Genomic DNA, 13,909 nt, shown 5'->3' on the forward strand with positions numbered 1-13,909 from the left:
CTACACTATAACTGAAGGTAAAGAGGTATTCGTCAAGGGAAGGAGAGAGGGAGAAAAAAACTGTTCCAGGCAGTGCGAACAGCATGTGCAAAGGCTTAGAGTCAAGAAGGTGCTTGTCTGTTAGATTTACCAAACTTCTCAACTCTTGAAAATGCCAAGACCCACACTGGGCTCATTCTGGGGCTGAGATCACCCTTTTGCTGATGAAGACTGGGGGTTGGAGAGTGTGAGTGACCTGCTTTCCATGACTTACGTAATTCAGCGTATATGAGGAGCGCCCAGGCTCTACCCAAGGATTAAGGCTCCCTTCAGTTCTTGGGTTGAGCCCTGTCCTATGGCCAGAACCAACCCTGGCAGCTTGGCATTGGTCCTGCAGTCTGTGCTGAAGGTGCCATGATCTGGGCATAAAGGATATCATTTCACGCCAGGGGATGACTTGGTGATCTGGCTGGGATGGTAGAGCTCAGGGGTAGGAGTCAGGGAGAGCAGGCAGGCGAAGAGGAAGAGCCCACCCCAAGCCTTCTGTGTGAGCCCGTTAAGGACTATTTATGGGGAAGGGTGGGAAGTGCCTCCACTGGGCACACAGTACCCATTACCACCCACTGACTTAGCACATTCAGAACTGCCTTGCAATGTCTCCTCGGGGGCCCAAGCTGGCTTCAGCAGAACAGTCAATTTCTCTTAAATGAAAAAAGAAAGAGGCTATAAGTCTCTGGCCTGGGCGCTAAGTCAGGAGGAACAGGCCTGCTGGCCAAATACCCAGCAGGAGGGACAAAGCGATCCATTTCCCCGGTAGAGGGAATTGGGTGAGCTTGGACACAATTTTCCACTGTACCCATACTAGGCAGCTTGTCCCAAAGAGTGCTTTTCCACCACGGCTGGGAGGACATCCCAGATGGCCCACTTTTGAACCCCTTTCACTGACTTCTGATGGCCATACGCCATCCTTGGACAATGGCTTAGTGCTTTGACCCACACTCCATCCCCGTGGTCTTTTGGCTCATTGGGTGCAGACACTGAACACAAGGGGGCGCCAGACAGCCACCCAAACGCACACAAGACTTTGAGACAGTCCAGCTTTGTCCCCATTTTCCAGAACTTAGGCTTCTACCTCATCCACAAGGCTCAGGTGTTTGTCCTAGGACTGCTCTGTCTGGAAGCAAGGTTTCCTACACGTGGAGTTCTTCACCAGTAGAAATGTAACAGGTTTAAAAAACCAAGTGCCATTTTTAAGGCACAATACCCAATTTAGGTATTGGGTACCCAATACCTAAATTGGGTATTGTGCCTTAAAAAAAAACAAAAAAAAAAAAAAACAAAAAACAAACAAACAAAAAAAACCACAAAAATAAAAACCCCCAAAAACCAAACCAAACAAAAAACCCCGTCTGTTTTTCTATTGAAGGAGCTATGTGGACTATTGTCCTAAATCTTCCTGAAGGACTTATCAGGATCCTTAGATCCTCAGGAGCCCTCCTTGAAAGCTTATTTATTAGATCATCTAACATCAGAGTGAAGAGGAAGTTGTTCTCATACTTCTGGTCCTTAAATTATAAATTCTCAAGTGCTTTCTCTTATTTTACTGACTTTTGAATGACTTTGTGTTGCTGTACAAAGAGCACTGGGCCAGATTCCTACACAGACTCTGCCTGTTTTAATTTTATCGTTTGAGAAAGTAGCTTTCTTTTTTCCCAGCTTTACTGTTCTCATCCATTGAATGGGACTTCGTGCTGTGTCTGCTGTTGACCTATAACAACAGTTATTAGAAGATGGGGGAACGAGGATGTAGGAGTGTTTGGTTTGCTGAAAATCTTGATTTTGTGCAAAATTTTTCTAATTTTTAATATTTACATGGTTGAATGTTGTGACCCCAAGCTCGGCCTTAGGGCTGGAACAGCGGTTCTCAAATTTGCGCATGCATCAGAATCACTTGGGGGGCTCGTTAAATCACAGGTTGATGAACCCGATGCCCTGAGTGTCTGAATTAGCAGTTCTGGGATGGAACCAAGTATTTGTTTCTAAGAAGTTCCCAGATACTGCTTGTCTGGGGCCACACGTTGCAAACCACTGGTTTAGGCTGGGCGATGGCTTGTAAAGAAAATCAAGAGAGGAACTAAATACTTGTACAGCTACCACCTTGTCCCCACCAGCTTCAAAGAATAATAATTCATACTGTTAGTATATCATAGTTTTCACTTCTTCATGTACGAGGTGCCTACCATGAAGGTGGAAACTATCTTGAAAAGGTCAAGAAATTGGCCCTCAAGAAACTTCAAATCTTTGGGAGACGCAATCACATATATTGGGAATCACTGTGTTAAGGGAGAAGTTTCTGGAAGAGGTTAAGTTCAGGTGCTAGGGGAGGCCATAAGTGGTCAGTTGGAGGTTGCTGGGAGGGATGACTAGGAGATAACCAGGTAAAGAAGTTTCCACAGGAAAATAAATCCCTGCAGGGGATTTAATAAATCCCTGAGGTCTTGGTGCTCTGAAGACATTGGAAGACCTTTACTGTGGTGTAGGACAGGCGGAGTCTGGAAAGAGCCTGCTGGTGGAAGATGGAGATGGCCACTATGGTTTGAGGTTTTGAGCTGAGTCTTTGTAATGGAAGGACATTTGTCCTTCCTGTGTCCGGTGTGGGGGAGTGGGCTCCTTTGGGTGAGTCACCACCAACTGCCCAGAGGTGGGTGCAGACTTCCTTCCTGCCCTGGGAAGGGCTGGGCCACCCACTGTGCTGACCACCTTTCCATGACGCTGTGGACGGGGTGGGCTTTGAGGCCGGAAGCCAGGAATGAGTGGGAGCCCCTGGTTGGGCTGGGGGGAAGGTGTGAACCAGAAAGGGGTTTGAATGTTCCTAAGCAAGGGCCCTTTGCGTGGTCTGGAGCATCGTGGGTGGGGAGGGGTGGGTAAGGAAGAGGAAGATAAGCCTGTCCAGCTGGACACCAGCAGGTTCTAAGTGTGAAGGCCCTCAGACACAGGGTTGCCAACCTTCCCGGGACCAGAGAGGACTGTTCTATAGTGAGGGGTCTGGATGCCTGCAAAGCCTGATGTCCAGCAAGGTATACTTTGGAGAAATGACCATTTAGGGAAGCATTAGGGCTTTCTTTGGTCATTTCTTTACCCCTTATAGAGCTCTGAGGAGCAGGAACGGTGGAAGGAAAAGAGAGAGGCTCATCATGCAAAACTCCTGTTACAGGCACCAATCCCACATCCTTAAGGCCCACACAGAACTTTCCTGGGCCCCCCATAGTCCTTCTTACAAGTCGTCATCATAGTATCGATTACAGTGATCAGTCTCTGTTTCTTCTCCTCAAGTGCAGAGGCCCTATCTTTGCCCACCCAGCACCTACCACAAAAGTCTAATGCTTCCGTGTGCACATGCAACAGAAAAATGCTTTTCCCATGTGAGGGGCGGGTGGGCGGCCATTGTGATGGTTACTGCGCAGACTCCCTGCCGTGGGATCCCTAAATGGCGGACTCTACAACCGTCCCCTCTCTTTCTGTCCGGTTCCTCACGCCTCTGCCCAGTTCCAGAGTGACACTGATTCAATGGGTTGTTTTTGGAAAATTTCCCCTTAACTACCTGGGGGTTTTTGCTTTAGTTCCAAAGGGAGTCAAGGGGGCAGGCGGTGGCTGCTTTGGGATGTCCTTTAGACTCCTAGGTGCCTGCTCGCCTTCCACAAGGGAATGGCCTTGCTGATGCAGAGCAGGCTGTTCCCCAGCTCCCTCGCTTGCAGGCCCGTGGTATCCCACGGCAACTTTCCAGCGGCTCTCGTTGGCCCGGCGCCTTTCTGGAATAAAGGCCAGGGCCTGTGCCTCTTTCCGTTCTTAGAGAAGATGTTCCAGGACCACGGAAAACCTCGTTCCAACCTCTCGGTCCATCTGCCATTGCAAGTGCGCACCGTGGATGGTGCAGGCATCCCGCATCCGTGCGTCTCGCTCTAACACAAAAGACGCGGGCGCGGAGAAGCAGGTTTCCGCATCGGGCTTCAGCCTGCTGCATGGCCTTGGCATCTGTGCCTTGCACTTTGCCCCCCACCCCACCCCCACCCCCCAGGCGAACTAACTGGAGTGGCAGAGTCAGGGGCTGGCTAAAGCTGTGGGTTATACTTCATTTCGCGTTAACCCCTCCCCCTTCTACCTGTTCTGGAACGCTACTCCATACATGATCCTATTCCTTTTATGTTGTTTACGTCTCCCTTTCTACACCGTCTTTCCCCTGGACCTACAAGGAAATTCATCTATGCTGCTTCCTCACCCCCACCCCCTCCCCCCAATATTCTCCTCCTGACCATAAACTTTTTTCTTAGTATTGTTTTTGAACAGAGATCTCTCAAGAAGTAGTCCTACTTGCTGTTCCTATTTCTTTCCTTTCCCTCCTGGTTGCTCTGCTGCTTACCCTGCAGTGGGCCTCAGGCTGAGTGGGTACTCAGACACTCGGTACTGGATGGAAGGGGGTGGTGCTGGTACTAAGTTCTCCTCCTTGAGGGTGGTTCTGTGATGTGCTGTCTCCTGGCTCCTCAGACCTTCAGACCTGCTATTGTTTCTCCCTACTGGGATTCTCCTTTCCTATTGTTCTATTATATGGGTATTTTTTTTTAAAGATCTTTATTTATTTATTTATTTATTTGACAGACAGAGATCACAAGTAGGCAGAGAGGCAGGCAGAGAGAGAGAGAGAGAGAGAGGAGGAAGCAGGCTTCCTGCGGAGCAGAGAGCCTGACTCGGGGCTTGATCCCAGGAACCCAGGACCATGACCTGAGCTGAAGGCAGAAGCTTTAACCCACTGAGCCACCCAGGCGCCCCAATATGTGTGTATTTTTCAGGCTTCTCTCAAACTCCAGGGCTCTGCCCACTCTAGACAGTCATCCTTGGTGATGACCCCCACTCCTGCCATTTTACCTACTACCGATGCCCTGGTGGTCCTGCGGGCTTCCCCGGGACCTCCAGAGTGTTCCCCCTTCTCCTACGTTCAGTTTCCTATTGGAAATCTCCTGTTGGGTCACAAAGAAGCTTCTCACTAGTGTCATCTTGGTTGGGAGCAAAAGGAGCTGCTGCACAAGCAGAGGACCTACCCTTTGGCATCACCTCGTGCCCCCTTCACCACTCCGCCCTGCACCCTCGTGGGCCTTCTGCGTGACCCCAGAGCCAGCAACGCGTCCTTCTCCCTTGGGGCTTTTGCATGTGCTGTTCCCTCTGCCTGAACTGTTGTCTTCCCCTCTTTATTTTTTCCCCCATTACACAGAATTTTTTTAAATTAACATATAATGTATTATTTGTTTCAGGAGTACAGGTCTGTGATTCATCAGTCTCACACAACTCACAGCGCTCGCTGTAGCACATACGCTCCCCAGTGGCTATCCCTCAGCCACCCCATTCCTCCCCAGCCTCTCTACTCCTGCAACCCTCAGTTTGTTTCCTGAGATTAAGGGTCTCTTATGGTTTGTCTCCCTCTCCGGTTTTGTCCGTTCCATTTTTCCTTTCTTCTCACCATGATCTTCTGCCTTCTTTCTCAATTCCACATATGAGCATGATTGTATGATAATTTTCTTTCTCTGATTGACTTATTTCATTGTCTTCCCCTCTTATCTCATTAACTCGGACTTGTCCCTTACAGTTTAGTGCAAAGCCACTTGGGCCAGGTGGCTTTGCTATCTCCTACGGAGAAGGTTAGGGCCTGTGTTTAGATGTTCTCCACCAACTTACCTTTCCTTTCCTGCCTGGTATTCATTCAAATTTAAATTTTACACTCATTGGCATGATTATACACCCGAGTAGCTCACCAGGTTGAAAGCTCCATGAAGGGGACAGGACCATGTCTGTTTTGTTTGTTATTAAATTGGATTAGGTATTCAATTAATATATGTCCCATGAATTAACTGAGCACCTTTAGCTTCTTCCATTCTCCCCAGATGGAGGACTCACCAAACTATGGCATTTTTGCCCCCTAAATGTTTACCTAACCGGTACCTTCCTAGCCATCCCTGCATTCACGCATCTGTGTATTTATGGATCGATTCGGTGTACATGTGCTGAATACCCACCACATGCCAAGCACTTTACTGGAACTGATCACAGAGAGCAGACGCCTGACCTCAGGGAGCCTCCAGTCTAGAAATGGGTAGATATTTACAAAGTGAACACACAAATAATGTGTGAGTCCTGCTTGGATGGTGCTAAGGACACAGAAGGGTACAGTACTAAAGCATAATGGTGCTAAGGACACAGAAGGGTACAGTACTAAAGCATAATGGGTGGAGGGTGAGAGATAGAATTAGTTCCTAAGTGATGTATAATCTGGGACAAAGGTGTGTAGGAATTAACGAGTCACGTGGACTCACCCGTGCCCGCATTCAGCGTGCACAAGTGACTTTTTCCTGCAGAGCCACACATCTAAAACCCAAGTCCAGCCGTGTCCCTACTGAAGGAGACTGCTGGGGCACAGCCTCATCTCCTACCTGGTAAGGTCACTACTTGGTGGTAGTGTCTGCCACTACACGTATTAGAGAACGTGTCTGTACTAAACCTGGAGGAGAGGGTCCTCATGAGCTGAGCCAGGCTTCCCTCTCCAGCCTCCATTCCCTACCTGTCCGAGCCTTATTTCCAATGACCGAACACATCAGAATTGTTTGTTGGTCTTTCACAGCATCTGAATTCTTGCCTTGTTTCTGCTGCCCTCCATGCCCGCAGTGACCTTTCTTCACCAGCTCTGGGTAAATCTGTACTTCGTACCTTGAGTCACTTCAGGAAGCTACCTCCTACAGGAAGTCTTCCCTGCCCTTCCTGCCTGCTGTTTCTGGTCCTTTCTTTGAAACATGCCAGGGCACGGTGTCTGCCACTACATGTATTAGAGAACATGTCTGTTTATATACTGGCTATGTCCCATGGCATCGACTATGGGCCCCTTGAGGGATGATGGGGCTTTTTTTTTTTTTTAAATCTCTTAAAAGCCTGGATATCTAGTATAATGCTTGGTGCATAGTAGGTATCCAATAAGTGTTGGGTAATTACTAGAAGAACGGAAGGAAGGAGAGAAGGAAGGGAGGGGGGGGAGGGAGGGACAGAGAGACAGGGGGAGGAGAGGAAGTAAACAGGCCTAAAACAAGCCTAGCGAAGCCCACACATTCTTTGCCCTGTGCAGAATTGTGTCTTCCAAAGTCACATTCTCTTAGACATGAGCTTTTTAAAAAAAGGGTCCGGGAAAAGAGAAGTTTGCCCTCCTCCAGGAGCCACGGGATGAAGGCAGAGGCCTTCCTTTACGCCCAGGCTTTGTCATCAGCACGAGATGTGTGAGTGCTTGTCATGAGCTTACAGCCTGTTTGGTTCTACAGGAGCTCTCTGTGGGAACAGAGCTACTGTGCCATGTCACCCACATGAGGCAACTGTCACCAAGGTGGGTCTGCAGATCCTGAGGTGAGAAGCCTTTTCCTTCTAACCCTGGCCTGAGAGGGCCTTATGGAGAAAGACGAGGGGTGACCTACACAAGTTGACCTCCCTCCCCGGGGTTTATGGCTCTTTGGGGGAGACTTCAGTGTGCATCAAGGGAAAGAGCCACAAGAGACAGCTTGCATTAGGGATGACCACGGTGTAGTGTCAAAAACTGCCCTTCCAGGGACTTGGACATCCCAGGGTTAGGGGCTCCCTTGAGGAGAAGTTTCTGACTTGGGGCTGTGGGGCAGGGCTGCCCTTTTATGTCTAACAGGATCCAGCTGGTCAAAATGAAACTGGTTTCCCAGGTCTCGCTGCCAAGAAGCTCAGCATTGTGCTCTGTGTTCAAGGCCCGAGGGCACAACCAAGCCAGTCCTGGAGTCCTGTTTCCTCAGACCTCCTCTGACATTAAGTAGCATGTCTGTTGGAGTCCAGTCAGAAACAAGAAGCCTGTTCCTAGGCACTTTAGCAGGAGGCTTTGGTGTAGAAACTTGTTTCTCTGGGCTGTAAGAGCACAAAGGAGCCCTGAGGTACCCCTGAGGTACCCTGAAGTATCCTGAGGTGGACATTGCAGGAAGAAGCCACTGGTCCCAGCAGGGAGCAAAAGGAAGAGGCCTATTCCTGCCTGTTCATTGTCTTGCTCTTGTAAGGTTCTAGAATGCCCTGGAGTCCCTATCTAAGTGGTTCTTCATTGATTCCTGGCCTTGTTCTTCTTGGTTTTCCCTCCTGGTCTGTTGGGCTCTGTTCCTCTTGTGGGGCCTCCCTGCACTTTAATGCAGCCCGAGGGTTCTCCAGGTTGAGGCCATGAGGTCAGGCTCAGCTCCCAGCCTCTCTTACTTGGAGTTCTGGCAAATCTGAGGGTCCCTGGAGGCCCCTGGAACAATAGGATAAGAAGTCCAGCTCCCTTGGAAGCTCTGTCTTCCTCTTTGCTCCTCAACAGGGAGAGAGGGCTGGGAGAGGCAGAGGGCGACCAAGGGTGGATAAAGAGATTTCCTCTGGATTAGTCTCTAGCTGGGAAAGAACCACATTTGGCGGGTCATTTGCCAATGTTGGACTTTAAAAGAAGAGGAAAGAGGGGAAGGAGGCAAGGAGCAAAGGCTATTTTCAGGATTCAGCCTCCTTCCCCCATGAGTCAGTGCTTAGGGATACCATGGAGAGCCAGCATGGCAGGAGGTACTGGCTCCTGAGCCAGGCAGAACACTCTGAAAGCATCCTTTCGTTAGCCCTCCTGACAGCCCGCTGAGGTAGGTACCCTGTTGTCCCCGTTTTACAGATGAGGAGCTGAGGAGCAGAGGCCATATGTAACTTGCCCAAGGCCACACCATTACAAAGGGGCAGAAGTGAGAGGTGGGCTTCGGGCCTTCAAGATACTGCTTGGGCCCATGTCCTCACCAGGCACGGCTCCTGGCAGCAGGATAGTCGGCCCCTTCTCTTGGAGCAACTGTGCCTTTCTGTCACCTACCAAACCCACTTTGGGGTCCTCCCCAGGTTTTCCTTTTCTTGAGGCCTAATCTTGTCTTTTCGATGGTTTTCTTCAGAGGACTCACTGAATTCGGTTCTCTTATACCTTCTTCCCCTGCATACTGGTGGTTCATTCTCCTGCATTCTGTTCCCCTCTGTCACTCCCAACCCTGCTTTGTGCCCAGTCTGTCTCCAATCCGGGTTTCATTCCTCTGCCCTCCCGTCCCTTGTCCCTGCCCTTTCCGATCGCCTCCCGCGTCTCTATTTCCAGCCTTCACTCGGGGCTCCTGCGTCTCCCTGTTCTCAGTCCTCCCAGCCCCTTCCCTGCCCCAGCCCCTGGGTCCTGTCCAAGATGGCAGAGCCCGCCCATCTGGCCCACCTCTCGCCTACCCTTCACCCCCAGCATTCTCTCCTCTCTGCCTCCCCCGCGCCTTTGGCCGCCCCCCCTCCACACCATCTTTATTGCCCGCATGACTGCTCAGGTTCTTCATCCCATCTTCCCCTCAAAGGCATTCGCAGCTCGGCTGTTATTCTTGTATTAGCATTGAACCCATTAAAGCTAATTTGTTTGCCCTAATCTCCATTTATTTTTCCCTAGTTGATATTAGATTTCCCTTTCTATTGCTCCAGCATGATTTTCTCTTTGTCTTCCTAATGGTCTACCCCCCTCTCTCTTCCTCTATTAATCTGGTTGGCTTCCCTGTGTGTTTCAAGGCCTTTCTCCCCCCCCCCCCCCCAGCCCTTAGATTAACCCTGTCACCTCCCTCCCAGGAAGGGCCCCAGTGCGTGGATTTCCAGGGACGGAGCTGCTGTAAATGGCAAAAAAAAAAAAACCTCCAAGCTTCCCGGGAAAAGTCCTACCGGATGTGAGGTGCGGCCTTGTCCTGAAGCCAGTCTGGACACCCGGAGAGACCAGGGGCTGGTGAGCTGGAGGCGAGGGGGAGAACATGGGCTCTTCTGAGTCCTGGAGGGCCAGCAAGCGCAAGGGTTCCATGGCTAGGTTCCCCTCTGGGGCTGTCTCAGAGATTTCTGGAGGCCTCTACAAGCTTCCTCAGGTCTATAAACGATATCGGTAAGCCAAACAGTTGGATGGGCCACCCTCTCCCTGTGGTTAAGCTTGGGCACCGTTTCCCTTCCTTCCTTCATTCTCCAACTCGAGACACACTGCCTCTTCTCCCTGAAGGGGCGCAGCCTTGGAGTGGCTAATCTGCACCTCACACTCTGGCCTTCGTGTTCCCCCAAATAGAAGCTCCCCTGGGCCAGCTCTCAGAGACATTTACTATCCCCTCTCCGATTGCTCCGTCCCTAGCCCTCCACCTGGGGCTCATTATTAAGGCCTTTCTCAGGGTCCATGCTTTGCCTGCCCCCTAGCTGCCTAGCTGCTGGAAGGCAGGGGTAGCTTCCTACCTGGCCACATAAGCTTGCCTTGCAGGGGGACAGCCGTGCTCCTGCCCTGACTGCATGCTGGGATCGTCTGGGGCCTTTGGAACTTTCTACCTCCAGTCAGTTCGACCAGAGTTTCTTGGCAAGGTGTCCCTGAATCTGTATTTTTTAACAGTTCCTCTGCGATTGCCCAGAGTTTATATCCACTCAGTAGATGGTCAATAGATATTTATTGAAAGCATTAATTAATTGATTAAAAATAAACTTCTGGTCAGAGGCTTTAGTGGATGTTTCCAGGGCTGGTTGGAGGGTTCCCAGAGGCCATTCTTCTCGGCTCCTTCCCACTGAGCTCAGAGACCTCTAGACTCCCGACACCACACGCCATGGAGGACGTGAGGGGGATGATGCAGCAGAAAAGGCTTGAGCCTCTATCTTTCAGAGGAGAGAGGTGTGCGAGGTGGCGGCAAGGCTAGAAGCCCCTGGACACATACTTAGAATCCCAGAAGCCCCACAAATCACTGTGCTACACCTTCCAGCACCCTCCCTGGGGTCAGAGGCCTTGCGGATATTAATGCTGTTTTTTAAAATATGGGTCTATATTAAAGCAATTTTCAGTTCGTTAGATTTCAATTCCATGAGTACCCCCTCTATGTCTAATAATATTCCAGGCTGGGTGTGTGTGGGGAGATGGTTTCTGAGCAGAAGACACAGTTCTTGCCCTTGAGAAACTCACAAGTTAATAATCCCTGACACATTATAGAACCTTAAAATTTTAAAAATCCATTCACATGCACTGTCTCCTTCAGTTCTTTCGATGAGCCTGTGGAATGCTTATGGTGGTGGGGGGTGGTGTGTGTGTGTGTGTGTGTGTGTGTGTGTTGGGGAATGAGGGTGAGTCATCAGAATTTGCGTCCTGATGTCGTATGTTATGGAACATTCTGCCAGGTTCTATAGCTGAAAGTTATAATGCGATAAATGTGGGTTTTGTGGATGTTGATTTAAAAGTCACCCAGCGATGGGGAGGGGAGAGAGTGGGGAGGTAGCTCGAAGGGTCCCTGGAGGGGAAGGGAGAACAGGGAGGGGGAGAGGGAAGGAAGCAGCAGTCTGCCCTCCCTGAGAGGCCACAGGCACTAGGGCATCCTGAAGAGACGTGAAATCATGTGACAAAGAGACGAGGGGAATCTTGCCTCACTGAGAAGGCTGAACTCAATGACCTCTGCTCTGAGATTCTCTCTAACTGGGATTCTGTGCTTCTGGATCTTAACTGAGATGAGAGGTGATTGACTAGCTCAGCACGGAGGTGGCTGGAAAGGGTGAGCTTTGGCCTGAACTTGAAGGTGAGCTTTGGCCTGAACTTAGAAAGGTTTGTGTCTGTGTGTATGTGTGTGGGGGGTGGGGGGCAGAACCCTCGGGGCTGGGGTGGGAGGGGAAGAAAGGAGGTCTGGCCTTCCTGAGGTGCGAAACAGGTAGGAACAAATGAAGAGGAACTGCTTTTTTGAGCCTGACGCACCGAGCCGAATCTGTGACAAAATGGCATGTCTGTGGTTGCCACACCTGACGATGGCTGGTTCCCCAGAACCCGGCACGGCACCGTAGCTGAGTGGATTACACACCCTAGAAGCCGCACTCGCTGCTGCATAAGATACCAGCAAGGCATAGATGGGGATAGACTCAGCCTGCAGGTTATGGTTTCAGGGGTAGGAACGGGGTTGCTGAGACCCGGGTTCCACCCACTCTCTGACCTTGCCTGTTTGTGCCTCAGCATCCTCATCTGGTCTGAAAGCACCGATGATCTTTACTGTCCTCCCAGTCCAATCACTGCAACGCCAGGACTGCCCTCAGGCCCTTGGGTGCAGAGAGAGCTCTGTGGGGGACCTTGGACAACTTTTCCACACAGGAGACCTACCAGGGGGTGGCCCTGAGGCCACTTGTAGGAATGAAGGAAAGTAGCCCTCTGGGCCACCATGTGACCTGCATGATGGCAGAGTGAGACACTGTGGCTAAGTGAATATGGAGGGGGCCCTGTGCTGTATCCTGATCAGCGACAGAGTGGTGGGCCCTTCTAGACTGTCCTTGGCCAGGAAGGGGGAGGCGACCTGTCTAGTGTCACCAACGCACTTCATGACCTCACCAAGGCTCACATTTTCTCACATAATTTTCTCACATTTCCTGACCTAATCCTTGTTCATTCCACATTCCAGGCGACCTTTTGGGACCTGATGGCTAGCGCCATCTTAGTGGACACTGGAGGAAGAAAATTGTAGGGATTGGGCAGAATGTGTTCTGAACCAAGGCACACCCTAAAGAGATTTCTGCTCCTCTTACTAGCTTGTTTGCTTATCATTCTTATTCACTTACATCATGAACCCAGACAGGAGGCTCTGCTCTGTGGGTTCCGGGTTTGGGAAGCAGATTCCTTTCCTCTGTGGGAACACTGGGTAGGCAAACAAGAAAGGCTCTACAGAACCCAGATTGGCTTCTCCTCCTCTTCTGTCAGTCCCAATAGAGGTTTCTACACTTGGTGCCATTTGGACCTAAAGCAGCTAAAGGTCCATTCAGAGCTGGGTGGGGGACTGACCCAGACTAACCACCCACAACACTCAGATTGTTATGCATCAAATCGTGTCCCCTCAAAACTCAGACGTTGAGTCCCAACCCACGGGACCTCAGAATGTGACCTTATTTGGAAATAGGGTCTTTGTAAATGATCAAGATGCGGTCATTAGGGTGGGCCCTAATCCAACGTGACTGTGTCCTTCAGAAATGGGAAATGTGGACACCGAGGGGTGACATAGGGAGAATGTGATGCAAAGGTTGGAGTTATGTTGCTATAAGCCAAGGAACATCAAAGATGGCCAGCAAACCACCAGAAGTTGGAGGAGGGGCATGGGAAACAGATTTCCCCTCAGAGCCCTCAGAAAGAACCAATCCTGCCAACACCTTGATCTCAGACTTCCAGCCTCCAGAGCTGTGAGACAGTAACTTTCTGTTATTTCAGCCTCCTGTATCCCTGCCCAGTTTGTGGTGCTTTGGTAGGGCAGCGCCAGCAATTTAATGCACAGATCCATAGGGTTCTAGCTCTGAACTGGATCCAGAAGACTTGGGAGGCCCCTGGGGGCTACTCTTCTGGGATATTCACCTGTCCCTCCAAGTACTTTCCAGTCTAAGGCAGGCTCAGTCAAGCAGAGAGTGCTTTCTAACATCTGACCCTCTCTACATGCACCTGCTCTCTTGACATTGCTGTCATTACCATCTTGGTCTCCATTCCTGATCCTTCTATCACGTGGCAAATTCTTCTTTAATGCAAGGATGTCAACACACACAGCAGTATAGCAAAGCCTCGTGTAGGTGCCAATCACTCTTGCCTGGCCAGGCGGGGTTCCCCCCAAGTTAACCAGGAGTTCCGGGCTTCTCCTCCTTTCAAGAACTTTCTAGATTTTGCCTAAAGGTTGGTTATGGACTCACTTAGCATTTGTAGAGCCCTTTTAAAGTGCTGGCAAGTAAGTGATTCTTACATTTAAATAAATTCAACAAATATCAATGGGACCTTGATTGCACCAGGGACGGGTTTTCATAATTCTATGAGAGGTGGGGCTGGCATGTCGAGCCCATTTTCTAGATGAAGACACTTACTAGGAAG

The 13,909-nt window shown here is 50.3% G+C and overlaps 1 protein-coding gene across 11 annotated transcripts in view; it reads right to left on the bottom strand.

Moving 5' to 3' along the window:
* PAX8 (paired box 8) overlaps positions 1–13,909 on the bottom strand; it is a 57,395-nt gene that overhangs the window by 27,137 nt on the left and 16,349 nt on the right. For 9 of the 11 annotated variants that reach the window (XM_059405640.1, XM_059405633.1, XM_059405631.1 and 6 more), the window contains exon 3: positions 9,748–9,943. The exons of the other annotated variants lie outside the window; for them this stretch is intronic. In XM_059405640.1, the coding sequence (XP_059261623.1) occupies positions 9,748–9,880 (133 nt within the window). In that variant the 5' untranslated portion in view covers positions 9,881–9,943. The remainder of the gene's footprint in view (positions 1–9,747; positions 9,944–13,909) is intronic. 11 annotated transcript variants of the gene reach the window in all.

This window comes from Mustela nigripes, chromosome 7, assembly GCF_022355385.1.
Source record: "Mustela nigripes isolate SB6536 chromosome 7, MUSNIG.SB6536, whole genome shotgun sequence".
NCBI classification, from domain to species: domain Eukaryota; kingdom Metazoa; phylum Chordata; class Mammalia; order Carnivora; family Mustelidae; genus Mustela; species Mustela nigripes.